This window comes from Hippichthys cyanospilos, chromosome 3 (genome assembly GCF_059441005.1).
Source record: "Hippichthys cyanospilos isolate Australia breed blue-spotted pipefish chromosome 3, RoL_Hcya_1.0, whole genome shotgun sequence".
NCBI classification, from domain to species: Eukaryota; Metazoa; Chordata; class Actinopteri; order Syngnathiformes; family Syngnathidae; genus Hippichthys; species Hippichthys cyanospilos.
The window spans coordinates 25,816,505-25,830,383 of NC_142371.1; the positions used below are offsets into that span (position 1 = coordinate 25,816,505).

General features: G+C 39.4%; 2 protein-coding genes across 9 annotated transcripts in view; one reads left to right on the top strand and one right to left on the bottom strand.

Moving 5' to 3' along the window:
* The window catches only part of LOC148426525 (disintegrin and metalloproteinase domain-containing protein 22-like), a 65,060-nt gene that overhangs the window by 21,353 nt on the left and 29,828 nt on the right, over positions 1-13,879 (bottom strand). For all 7 annotated transcript variants that reach the window (XM_088409561.1, XM_088409559.1, XM_088409560.1 and 4 more), the window contains 5 exons: positions 12,947-13,013; positions 1,909-1,969; positions 1,765-1,841; positions 1,373-1,447; positions 223-294 (listed from right to left, as the gene is read on the bottom strand). In XM_088409561.1, the coding sequence (XP_088265687.1) occupies positions 223-294; positions 1,373-1,447; positions 1,765-1,841; positions 1,909-1,969; positions 12,947-13,013 (352 nt within the window). The remainder of the gene's footprint in view (positions 1-222; positions 295-1,372; positions 1,448-1,764; positions 1,842-1,908; positions 1,970-12,946; positions 13,014-13,879) is intronic.
* Positions 3,717-8,507, top strand: LOC148426527 (claudin-12-like). 2 transcript variants are annotated; one of them, XM_088409566.1, is made up of 4 exons: positions 3,717-3,857; positions 5,163-5,423; positions 6,217-7,019; positions 7,932-8,507. In XM_088409566.1, the coding sequence occupies exons 2-4, from the start codon at positions 5,205-5,207 to the stop codon at positions 7,945-7,947; spliced, it is 1,038 nt and encodes a 345-aa protein (XP_088265692.1). In that variant the 5' UTR covers positions 3,717-3,857; positions 5,163-5,204; the 3' UTR covers positions 7,948-8,507. The 2 variants fall into 2 exon arrangements, with proteins under 2 accessions (XP_088265692.1, XP_088265693.1); XM_088409567.1 differs by having other exon boundaries at positions 6,217-8,507.

The window sequence follows — 13,879 nt, forward strand, 5'->3', positions numbered from 1 at the left end:
TCGCATTTCCATAGCCGAGCACAAAAAAATGATCAAGCGTGACATTCATGCTACGGCAGCCTTCTCCAAGAGCGGAGTACTCATGAGTGGCTGGTTAGTGCCTGTTTACAATGGAGAGAGTGGGGTTGTTTAAATGAGAAATCAGTGCGATGCGTGCTCAGCGCCGATAGCAGGAAGTGCTTGTGGCGAGCTTTCCGAGACGGGGATCGATACGGTTCTTACCATGTCAGCCATATTGACCACTGACTTAGCATAGTTATTGGTGTGGCCAACAGACAGGCGATGCTTCTTGTACTGGAAAGGGAGAACGAAAAAAACAAAACACATGAGTAGAAAACAGAACTTACGTGCAGAATGTTTGAATCTAAATCCATCACATCAGCAGTTACTTATTTTTTCTCTATTATAAAGTACCTCTAAGATTTTTCTCGACTTCAGATTCAAACGTGCTAAAAAAGATACAACTTGGTTATATGACCAAATGTTATTTGGAAAATTTGCCTCCAAGGTCAAAGCAAGTGTCTCACTCTCAGTATATGTTTTTTGTTTTGTTTTAGTTCCGCTTTTATTGTGTTTTGCAAAGAAATAAATTGTGATGGTTACTATTACATCAGAAATTAAACCAAAAAGTGGAAAAATATATGACATATTACCCTATAAAATTACAATGTAACACCGCATACCCTTAAATCCGGCAATAAAATACATTATTGGTCAAAAGTTTGGAGATGGATGCAAATTAAGTGGTTTCAAAAACATTAAGGGCTTAATACATTCAAGCTATTAACTCTTCCAAATGAACGGCTGCGAACGAAAAGTCATTCCAGGTCAGAAAGCATCATGTACATCATAAAGCAGACTGAGAAAATACCAAAATGTGCAAAGTTATTGTCTGAGCAATAGATACCTCGTCTCTAAATAACGGGTGCCTCCTGCTTTTTGTTTTTAAGTCTTACTTGATATAACAACTAATGTTGTGATGGAAAAACTCATCATGTTTGTTTATAAACATAATTTTTGACTGGTACTTAAAATGCCACTAGGTGACAGTGTAGCAGCTGTGAAGACAACTTCCAGCGACCTCTCATTACTAAATGATAAGTACATATTTTATTTGGACACACTTAACTGTTGATATTGTTAGAATTATAATTCTAACACTAAGTATTGGCTTAGTAAAAATTTATATTGGTTTGAGCCCCCCAAAAATGAATCCACTTTTTATTTCCTAAGGGGAAATTTGCCTTGAACTGAACACAACGTTGACAAAAGGCATTTTCATGAAAAAGACTGTGCTAGACTTTCCATTTTGTATATTTTCACTGGACAGTGATGCTAGCTGAACCCAAGCAAGCATGTAGATTCTACTCACCATCAAATGGTCATTGATGACCATTAGCTCGATGTATTTGATCTCATCTTCCACATTCCGTGACATGTGTGAAGCCTGAAAAAAATGCATGTTTATTAATTGTCATGTGATGCTTGGAAACACCATATGAAGTTACAAGTGATGAAACTTGATTACGTCAAGTTTGCCCCCCCACCTCTCCAAAAAAAAAAAAGATCAGAGCAGCTCTCAGGGCATATTCAAGGAATGATGATGATGACGATGACGCACAATGTAAATATTTCATGGAGCACAAGTGGAGGATTGAGGGAGGCTGCTGAGAGGTAGGAGACTGTTCCCCTTTTAGTTTCGTGATCAAAAACAAAACACACAAGTGGGACGCTGTCTAATTAGCTAAATTAATTTGTTAATACCTGTCTCTTCTTTCTACGGTGGACACGTCTTGAGCCAGGAAATGGGGCACTGGCAAAAGGTGGCTCGGGAAGGTCACCTAAATGATGTTATAGTGGTTAAAGTTAAAAATGAATGATCAATTGATTATCCACACTTAATCTTACCACCCAGGAGCTCATGAAGTCCATCTGGTCCTCCAGATTTGTATATCAAGTGGAAATCACTCTGGAGGACAGAAAATCAGAAGAATTCTTGATTTTACTATTATTTCTAACCCATCCATCCATCCAAAATAACTTGGCAATTCACACAGTTTAGTCTTCAAACAATAGAACGTGTGTTTTATTTTCGAATGCGAGTTGAAGATTCAGAATGGGGAGAACATGCTAACGCCATACAGGAGCTGAAATTCAAAGACCAAACCTAATGTGTGAGGTTAACCACTAGGGCACCTTGCTGTCATTTTTTTAAATTATCTTATTAAAATCGCTTACCTTTTTTTGCCAATACTTAGGAAACAGATCGTAATTGCTAGCATGAAGAGGAACAGCCTGGAAATAGCACGTTTAATGGCAACCGTAAACTGGCTTAGAACCAAGGTGAACTTTTACTGCCTTTTTTTAAACACTGCTTTTACAGGACTCTCCGGACCTTGAATCAATTCAACATCTTAAAATTGAGTCAATTAGGTACAAGATTGAACTCTGTTCATCCCAAGTCTCTGCCTATTATCTGTGAATAAACTGTTTTTATTGACTTCCATTCCCTTAGTCTACATATCAAAACTGACCGTTTTCATGTCAAGATGTCATTCACTCCCTTTCAACTCTTTTATGTACATCAGGAATTTCTTTTGAACCCAGAAATACTGTACGTATAATCCCTCCCTTCCATGAAAGGTACGTATTCCGTATTAATGACGCTACTTTGTCAATCCGCTCCATCTATCTTTCTATGAGGAAAGATAGGACATGCTATAAAAAGTGCTTCCATAGCTGCGCTAACAATGCAAACCCTCCAAATTATGTAAAGTTAAAAACAGAAAAAAATCAAATAAAAAAATATAACTATGTATGCGCGTTGCAGATTAGACAATAACTAAACCCAGATGGTTTTTGGGCTGACACAAGACAATGCATTCAACAGCCAAGAATATCAATTTTCTTTAATAAGGCCATGTTATGAGAATGTTATGCATATATCCGAATTTGTTGCATCATCATAGCTAACGTGCCCTGTTTTATATACTTCCATGTTACTGTTGTCCCTGTTTTCCCACTTTATTTTCTTAACTGCTAAATCTCACAAGGGTCACTGGCACGCTGTAGCCTATTCTAGCTATTTCCGGGAAATAGGCGGGTTACGTCAAACGCAGGACGCACAGAGACAAACAACCATTCACACTCGCAACACACCTAATTTACAATGTCAAAGTTTACCTGTCATTCATCTTCTAAACTGGAGTGCCTGGAAAAAAAATTATGCAGGCACGGGGAGAACATGCAAAGTCTTGACAGGAAGGCAGAAGCTGAAATCGAACCCAAGACCTCTTTAACGAGGATGTGCTTACCACTCTTCCACCCCAGTTTTTCTCCCCTCTTATAAAGTCCTCAAGATCTCACTCAGTCAAATGATCAAAACCATAATTGACGTGATCATTTTCTCGTTACATCAACATGTTTTAACACCGGAGTTTGAAAAATTAAAGTAAGCAAAAAACGCATTAGAACAGTAGTAGCATGCCGTCTAATTACGAATGCATATCACAAATGTCTAAATTACAGGCAGCTAATATTAGTGTATTCCTATGCCATGTGTTAACATCCATAACGAAAAAATTCGGTACAGCGGTACATCAGCCTGCCATGTACATCGTGGTGACGTCGAACAAAATTACGTAATAAGTCTTCGGTCAGTGTAAGTCTCCTGCAAGACAAAATTGTGGGCAAAATAAGTATCAACCCAGCATCCTGTTTGTTTACGCCTCTAAAGGCTAATGCTAGCTACTACACTTCAACAACACATACTCTGATCGGCTTTGATGATTCAAAATGAGTCGATCTGACATGCCGCAACCTTCGACGTAAACACAACGCGGCTCCTAAAGAACAAGGTACGAGTTGAGTTGTTGTAATGTACTTTACTGTCGATCGCGACTGTGTTTAGCATCAGAGATTTTCAAGTGTAGAGTACTCAACAAGTTGCTACGGTGCTAACCCGTTAGCAAATGGGCGGACGTGAGCGTTACATTCGAATAAAATTAAGTCTTTTAAACTACGTCACCGTACCGTAAACGCTTCTATTTACAATTTGATGAAATTTACATACATCCATAACCTTTTCTTTTTTGTGTGTATTGAAGGCAAATATAATTGCCACACTATGACAAAGTTGCGAATCGGAGGACAACAGCGAATGTGATTTTCAACGATCTTGTATGTGGACAAGTGCAACGTTATAAATTCACAAATGTCATTTTGATAAACAATTAAATCTATAATGTGTCTTTCTGAAAATGAAACAAGAACGCTGTCAGACGTTGGAATTGGAGGGCAATTTCAATTTGTTTTAAAACGTAACTTTAACTTCCTCTTTTCGTGGCAGGTGCTGTAGCACCACCAGTCAAAAGTTTGGAAACGCCTTCTAATTCGAATTTTCTTAATCCATTTAAGAGCCCTAGAAAATCCTGGTTTTAACTTGAAAACGCATAATTGTTAAATGAAAGTCAGTCCTGATCACAGGATGTTCAAAGCTGTCATCTTGTGGGAAATACAGTAGGTCCCTACATTGAGTTTAAATCTAAAACATATTTTGGTTTGAACAGCATATTTTGTGTTGCTGCATAATTTGAATTAATTAGATATTATGAAATTAGTTGAATGCAAGGGGAAAAAATATTGAATTTGAAGGAATTTCCACAATTCTGATACACAAAGAGCATCCGCTGCTTAAAAAAAAAAAAACTAAAAAGAATGGATCATAGTTCTAAGCATATTTGATAGTGATTTGTTCTGTTGGTGCTGCTGCACTTTCCCAGCAGCCTCTACCACAGAGTCCTTGTTACTGTTTGCTAATAAAATGAGAGCATTGTCTCGGGGGCGCTTGATATTAGGTCAACTACACTACAGTGAATAGGAATACAAGAGGGGGGCACAAAGTTAGGTCAGCCTGTGGCTTACTTCATTAGAGTGTTATTTTCTCATCAGGTGATGTAGGACAAAGCAATGAGTTGATTTTATAAATTAATTCAAGTTTATTATGGGAGGTTTTTTTTAAACGTGTCCCATTGACATGGACTGCTTCCACTAACAAGGTGGCTGGAAATAGAGCAAATTATGAAATCACTTTTGTTGGGTTTTTTTCCTATTTGTTCTGACCACTATTGAGTGTTTGATAAAATGTAATATTTCTTCAACAGGCACATTTTCCTTGGCTGCAGCACTTGTCAAGTCCAAACACAATGTCGTGCAGGGACATCCACGCCACTAACGCCTTTGCCTTCTTCATCGCCTTTGTGTCCGTGGCCGGCTTGGCCGTGGCTGCGTTAGTCCCTCAGTGGCGTGTAACCCGACTGGTCACATTCAATCGTAACGCCAAGAACATCAGCGTATACGATGGGCTGTGGACCAAGTGCGTCAAGCAGGATGGATACTCAGGATGTTACTACTATGACGCAGAGGTACGTCTGTTGGATCATGTCTTTTTTTTTAATTAGGGATGGGGATGTATGTTATTATTATTATGTATTATTATATTATGTATGGTATTATTGTTAGGCTGGTATAAAGTACTTAATGATGCTGCCGATACCAGCCACACTGATACTTAAGGCAAAGAAATCAAGTAAGTCTGACACTGGCGAATCATATCTCGAAATCAAGTCAGAAATCAAGGGTTTTATTTTAATATGTTGTCACTGTGTTAAATAAAATTGAACATATCAAAAGTAATACAGGTATCAGTACTCTGTATCAGTGAATACTCGTGTGAATTGGTGCATTTCATATTTCCCAAAACTGGCATTTGTGCTCCAAAGAGATGTAGGCTTTCATTATGTCAAAAAACGGTTTGTGAATTTGAGCAAAACTGTTGCCATGCCGACAAACAGTTAACCAACAAAAACAACATTGACCGAGGGTCTTTGTGGTATCCAACATCCATAGTTGAAATTATGATCTTTCTCGCATTATAATTATATTAGAATCATATTTTTATAGACGGAAAGGTAAAGTTATGATTTTCGCGGGCCACGCAAAATGATGTGGCGGGCCGAATCTCGCTCCCGGGCCTTGAGTTTGACACCTGTATTCGAACTGAACTCGTATTATAAATTGGTGCTAGAGGGGACTGTAAATTGCGACAGTGATTATGTTTCCATTTGTCACAAGGTGCATTTTGGGGTTGGGTGGGGTCTCGGTTTTGAATCCAGCAACCAGAGTTCTAAGTTGTAATCATGGTCGCATGCTTTGCAGTGGTACTCCAAAGTGGACCAGCTAGACCTGAGGCTGCTCCAGTTCTGCGTGCCAGCGGGTCTGGCCTTCGGATCTCTGGCTTTGCTGTTGTGCATGGCCGGCATGTGTAAAACCTGCTGCTGCTCCGACAAGCCCGACCCGGACATGAAGACCGTCCGCTTCTTGGTGAACAGCGCCGGCTGTCACCTGGTGGCGGGCGCGTTTCTCTTCCTGGGCGGCGCCGTCGCCATCGCCCCCTCCGTCTGGTTTCTGTTCGGCACCAAGGAGCTCAACAAGCGATACAGCGACATTTTCTCGGACGGCTTTGCTCCGTACGTGTCCATCGGCTGCTCCGGGGGGCTGATGCTCGCCGCCCTGCTTATGTTCATGTGGTACTGCATGTGTAAGAAGTTGCCCTCGCCCTTTTGGTTACCCCTTTCCGATATGCCCGCCTCGGCATCCACCCAGCCGCTCATGGCCAACGGATTCCCTCCGTCGCCGGTTTACGCTCCTCAGGCCTTGCCGCCTCAGGCCTTCCCTCCCACGGTGATCGACACGCAGCAATACGTTCCGGCGCAGGGTTACATCCAAAGCGTGGCCGCCCCCGCGCCGCCGCAAGTCTACGTGTCTCAGATTTCGGCTCCCGATGGTTACGGCTCCGAGGTGGGAGTGAACCAGGCCTACAGCTACGCGCCATCTCAGAGTTACGCGCCATCTCAGAGTTACGCTCCCTCGCAAAGCTACGCCGCTAGCTATGCCGGCCGCCGCTACTCCACCCGCTCACGGATGTCCGCAATTGAGATTGACATTCCTGTGGTGACACAGTAAGAAACGCCCTCGCAGATTAAATTAATACTATACTCTTTGTGGGGTTTTGCTCAAATTAATTTGATCGCTCTCTAAGAGGCTGGTTAAACTGCTGATCATAAAAGTGAGCGCCAGTGGAGGGTTCTGGTCTTGTTTTATGATATGAAGGAAAATTAGCGAACACACTGTTGTATGTCTTATAATTAGGGCTGCACAATTTTGACAAGTAATCCGATCGTGATTTCTTTTTCCTCATTAAATATTGAATATGATTTAATAGGCGATTATTTTTCAAGGTTCTTTTTCAACACAAGCCATAAACTGATCTACTACATTAGATACAGCCAGAATGAAGCAGGTGAGCTTTTCATTCAAATTCCAGCTTTTGCCATTTGAAAATTGCACTCTACTACATTGCAATGTTGAGTCAAATTCAATTAATTATTCAGCCTTACTCAGAACAATACTAAAATACAATTTGAGCCACGTTTTAAGAAGACTTGCCAACTATCTCTTGGTTTCCTTGTATCGTGGAACCTTTATCTTCAGACATGCCAGAAAAAGTGTACATTTGGAGTTCCGTCCGAATTTTCTTGAAAAAAAATGGTGCTACATTGACTTTTAAGGGTTACATAGACATTCAGATTGTTTTTGATCAAAATAGCTGCTTATTGCCAAACTAAATATTATATACACAATTAAGATCTACTGTCACCACATTACATCTGCTCGCTTAATTCTAGGCAAAATGCAGGCTTATGAACATCATCAATGTTGACACAAATAATTTGAACAAATAATGCAACAAATGTGTAGACAAAACCTCACAGGCTTAGATTTTTAATCCTCTGTGAAATATGAAACATGAGTGCAGCCTCCTATGTTACGCAGTTGTAAAATTATTGAAAAAATGTTGAACATTTTCACAGAATGGCTGGTGTTTGACCCTGGAGGTTCCAGCCATCATGGATTCCATGAAACGCATACAATTCTACTTTGGAAGCCTTTACACTGGATGCCAAATGTTCTACTGTTACAATAAATGTTGAATATTCTTGGACTAACTTAAAGATGAAGGTGCTCGTCATCACTACTAAAATTGTTAGGATAGACTAATTTGTGTACTATATGACGACTCGCTGTTCTATGATATTTAAAAACAATGCACTAATTTTTAGTACTAATGTTGAGTACATATTGTGCCAATTTTCAATGCCTTTGTAACTTTTTTGTGTTCTGTAATGTGTTACTCTATGAATGCTAATCTGAACATTTAACTCTACAGAAACAATTACTGTAGAAACGTATGTACAACTTGAAATGTAGTGAAAAACTGAAGTCGAACTTTGTGAAGTTTAAATTCTTAAATGTTGTTTTTCTATAGTGAGTATATGAGCACAGTATAACATTTTTATTGCGCTTATTTTGTTATACACTGAAGTCAGTGAAAGAAAAAACTTTTTCTACATTCACTTTGTTTCTTATTAAACACAAACTGTCCTTAACATTGTGTGGTGTCTATATCTTCATTCTGCAATATGTTCATTATTCGGGTTGGGTTTTGTCATGGTGTAGCACTGCAATACATCATACAGAGTTGTTTCTAATTTGGTAACCTTGTACGGAAGTGTGTTGTATTCATTTAAAAAAATATATTTTGGGACTTTGTTTTGGTGATTTTTTTTAATATTCTGTTTTATGAAACAAACGTTCCTTTTTTTTAAAAAAAAAAAACCTATTTAAAAATAATATATACAAATATTTTGTGTCAAACGTTTTCCATAAAAAAAAAATATTCAGAAAAACAAGATGAGCTTGTTTTTCGGAATAATGTTTTGTAGGGACCTCCGAACTCCCAAGTCAACTAGTTTCTTCCATAGGTAAATATACAGCTAAAAAAAAAAAAAAGCATAATGCATAATTTGAAATTCTGTGTTTTACTATACATGACTTGCCCCAAATGAACTGGTTTGATTGAAGCCGGGTAGAATGTACACAAATGTACACGTGTAATCACTACTATTAGTGATTATGCTAATTAAGTCTTGAGCCTGTTCTTAAATCTTTTTTTTCTGGTTTTCATCCCATCTTTCAGAATGTATTTTTTAATGACAGAAAAAATATTATGGAAAAGGAAAATAAATAAAATATAAACTAGGTATTCAATACATCTAAAAAAATTTATATATATATATATATATATATATATATATATATATATATATATATATATAAATTATATATTTTGAATGGATTTCATTTGACTGCTTTGGCATCCCTAAAGATTTGTTCAGCGAGTGTCAATCAAACATTGTTTTGCTCCCGTGAGCTGCCAAAAATGAAGTCCCCGGTGTTTGTCCTGCTCTATGATCTGATCAAAATCAATCTCCGTACACAGTCTCAAAGGAGGGCAACATCAGGCGATTAAGCTCTTACTTAATTAAAACACAGCTTTTTTGCTCCCAGGTGTTTAGTCTCATCTTTGAAGTGAAGCGAGCGTGTTAAATGAAGCAGCCGGCTGTATTAAGCGCTACAGTGTGCCTCTTTGATAACGCCCCTTTTTAAATGTTCGCCGACTTCAGTGGCCGATGATTACTAAGGGATTTGTCAAAGAAGTGCAGCACATGCCAAACTGCTGGCCGGCCGCTGCCTTCTTTGTCTTTGCCGACGAGAAGCGCGTACGCGGCCTCCAGACTCTGCGGGGTGTGTGCAATGAATGGGGATTAAGGCTCAAAACACAGATGGCTTTTCATATGTTGTTGGGCTGAAAGAAAAAAAGAAAAAAAACGGGGGCGGAGCATGGGTTGCCACGGGAGACAGCATCTCACTGAAGATGCAGTCTGCTGGCTGGCTGGCTCATGAATATAATGCAACGAGGTGTAACACGCTGCCTCTGCGAACCTAAATGGACCACAGGAGAGCTCTCTTAAGGCTTATTATCCAAACAGCTTAAAAAAAATACACTTGGCACTCCAAGCAAGCACCCCTTAGACACGACCTACTACCATCAACCCCCGCCAAAATCCACCAGGGTACCAGCAGAAATTTCCATCCCCCACATCCAGTCGCCTTTTTCCACACTAGGATCACCTGATATGCTTGGTCAAGAAAATTTAATTATCACCTCACAATTTACATTCAAAAAGGAAAGGAAGTTGCAATAACTTGAAGTGTTATTATAGCACCAATACACACATGCTATTTGTTATGGTTTGTTTAAGTCATTTTCAATTATTAGCATTAGAAAATATTATATTTGTACACAGATATCAATTGCTTACAGGAAAATAATGACACTGATGCAATTTGTTAGCTCGTCTATTTCGTTTTACATTGTTAGCATTAGACTAAAGCAGTCCTTCTTAAATAGTGGGGCGGGATGACCACGAAGAACAGGCTTAAAAGTTAACATTTAGGCTTTGCAAAAATAAAGGAGAGGCACTGAACTAAACTGACTCCCAATAGCAAATGCTACTGTATGAGATTGTTCTAATTACACGTAATTCTCTTAGTTTAATGTTTAGTTTGACAGTAAATTACAATTGGAATTGGCAACCGACTGCCTGAAGCCTCTTTTTTGATTGCAATAATAAAAAATATGAAGAAATATTGACAAATATCAAAACCTCCAGACAACCACAGCCATCATCAACTGGCCTAGAAGCATAACATACAGTTGTGTAAAAGAGTAATCTTTTTCCTTCCTTTCGGCAAATTTGCCATAGAAAGGACCTTTCCGGATTTTGATACCATAGAAACTTTAACAAAAAACTCAGTTCAAGGAGTATCAAACCATTCTAATCCTTTTGGCTATTTCAGCTGACCAACTGCAAGGGCATCTGCTCAAATGTTCTCCGAGGAGCAGTTGAGCATGCAGAGTTGTCCGAAAAATAATAACAAATGGTATTTTGCGTGTGCATGCCAGCAGTCTCATCAGCATCTTCCCTCAAAGTGCGCACCATCACACAATGTGGCCACCCGTGGGAACACCTGGCATTGTGCACCTGCTATTTAACTGCTGGCTAATGTGCTTTAAAGATGCGCAAGCATGTTGAGGTTATCCGCTGGAAAATTCAATGTATAAAGACACGGTAGCTTTTTGTGAAGGTTTCTGCCACGGTAGCCGAGTCGGGGAAAAGGGGCAGATGGATTAACCATATGGCGAGCACGCCTTCTCCTGCTGTGAATTTTACTTGGGCTTTAGAGCACATCACAACCGTCGAGTCGGTGGCGCATCACTGACTCACAGCTTCAGAATTTTCCGATGATACTGACGAAAAGCGATGTGTGACTCCGACGACATGAACGCGGATGCTTTTAGAGCGTCAGAAACTAAAACGTGGTTCCAAGCAGCATACGCGCATTTCTGAAAACAAATCAAGCCTCAGAGGAACTGATACTTAAATTTACAGTCTTTAGATCTTGCTTGTTGTTACTTGGGACATTTTACGGTCAGTTTTTTCTTCTTCAGGTGAAATGCATGCTCAATCGTGTTCAGGTCTGGTGGTTGACTTGACCGTTGCGAAACATACTCTTTCCTTTGTGTTGCTTTTAAGTTATTAGGGGGTGGAAAATAAAAAAAAAAACACTCACTGCCTGAAGTGGATTAACATGATAGGCTCTTGTTATGGGTGGGAGAGCAAGTTCAGGTGTGGAAAGAAGGCGTGAAAACAGACATGTGAGAGTTAATTTAATTTTAATAATTGCCCTGAGGGCACCTTTGATAAAGGTACAGTGATCTGCTTTCACTGTAAACAGGAGCTTGCTTACCACAGAAGCAGCTCAAGTTTTAGCTTACCTCATAAATGCAAAGCACTCCGGTGCGACTGCATTCACGGCTAACAATAGTCACAAAGATGCTAAAGAAGCAAGCCATAGGCAAGCTCTTTACAAAACTACACTTGAGAACACCTGCTGGATTCTGATTTTTCTCAGAATTCGTTTTTGGTGCGATTAATTAGTTCAAGTAATTACAGCTCTTATTCAAATCTTTTTTTCAGCTATCTTGACAGCACTACCTTTACAAACACCTTCCTAATTTTTACCACATCTACAAATTACCTGACACATCTGTGATTGTTTTAAATATACTGTCACTCTTGAGGACAAAGGTATGCCCAGCCCTGGTAAAATAACACCTGCAGACTCTTAAAGCTCACAATTTGCACGACGTGACTATAATTTAGGCGCGCAGTATTAAGACGTTGAATTTTTGCTTGTGTGAACAAGAGAAAGCACAAGATCTAAGATAGAGCATATCTCTAGTCTTCAGCAAATTTAAACATGCTTTCTGATTACTTGAATAATTCAGTCTCTAGTAAATATTGGAGAGGAGAGCTCTTTCTATATTGCTGCATTAAATCCTCAGATGCCTAAATGCATCTCATTTTTAGTTTTTCTTTTCATCCAGTGATGTTCATCGCTGGTTGCCCTTCCACTGTGTTTCATTTGCAGCTTTTATCTTCTGACCTTGAGCGTTTCCTGGACAGCCATTAAATCTGTCATAAGGGCTAGGTATGGACATGAGCACTGGCCAAAGTCACTTACCTTTTTTTAATCTCCTTTTTGCTCATTATCAGTAGGAACACACAAAACCTCTGGACATTTTAATTAGAACGGAAACGAAGACACACACATACAAAGACACACATGCACACACAATCGGAGTCTCTGTGCGTCTCAAGGCGATCTCAGATCCGTCCTCCCCTTTTGACCATAATGCCTTTAATCGTAATTATCTCATTAGCAGGAGGCTTCTTTGTAACTGAGCACAATTTGTTGGAAGATAGGCAATGCCTCACGTATGGAGTGCGTGTCAGTGACTTTTGTCCCGTCATCCTCTCTGGACAATTGCTGACTGGTTTCAATCTCGTAATTCCATCCAATCCCCCATCCCAGGGTATATTATTCCTTATCGTGTGTGTGAAAAGATGACAACACTTACGTTGTTCCCGCCGCCCTCTCCTCCGGGTTCGATCAGATACGTGTGATTGCCATCGAAAAACATCCCGCTGGAAGAAAGCACATGTTGTTGTTTTCATCACTTCAAAGGAAAAAAATAGCTCATTATAACATTTTTGAAAACTTGATTTAGATTTTTTTTTCCACCATAATTTGCATCATTTCAGTTTTCTTCACCATTAATTTGACCTATAACCTCTATCATGCTGAAAGTATCATAATTCGTGACTGTTTTTCTTTAGGTGCAATGTGGTTATGTGTAAAAGGAAAAACAATGTACAAAAGTGGTGGGAAAAAAAAAATCTGATGTTTGGATATTTTGAAAAAAATCAGTCTGGCCCTAATATATAGCACATAACACGACACGTCAAAGGATGTCGACATGTATTGCAGTGGTTCTTGTGCATTTGATTATAAAACAGTTGAAAATGGTTGCACGAGAGGGTAAAACTGTTGTCTTTCACTGACTCAGAAAGTCAAACTGACGGAAGTCCAACGCGTGACCGTCCTCAAATAATTGACGTAGGTTTATGGTGTCGAACGCACACGTGCACTCACGTCACTGAAAAGCAGCACTCTTTTTAATAAGTCATAGATCAGTTTCTCATGGTGCAGCTGTGTGAAGGTCCCCGCCATCTACGTAAGCCTCAGCACCTAATGTGACCGTGCCACGTCCGTTAATTAACTTTATCTGAAGCTTTTAGGAAATTGGCTGTGTCAAGCTGTGAGGTCAGGAAGGGGGACCAGCCTTTTAATGTGGAGAAAAAAGAATTAAAACCGATATAGTATGTAGTTTGTTATCCATGTGAACATTCACTTAGCCTAAAAGGAGCCCAAAGTGTCCAGGATTACTTATATTTCAGTGCTTCAGCATTTAAAGAATATTTTTCATCCCTTTTCTCTATCATATATATAT

Coding starts and splice junctions, on each gene's coding strand:
- LOC148426527 (XM_088409566.1), top strand. CDS start 5,205: ATGTCGTGCAGGGACATCCACGCCACTAACGCCTTTGCCTTCTTCATC. Junction 5,424..6,216: donor GTTACTACTATGACGCAGAG/GTACGTCTGTTG, acceptor CATGCTTTGCAG/TGGTACTCCAAAGTGGACCA.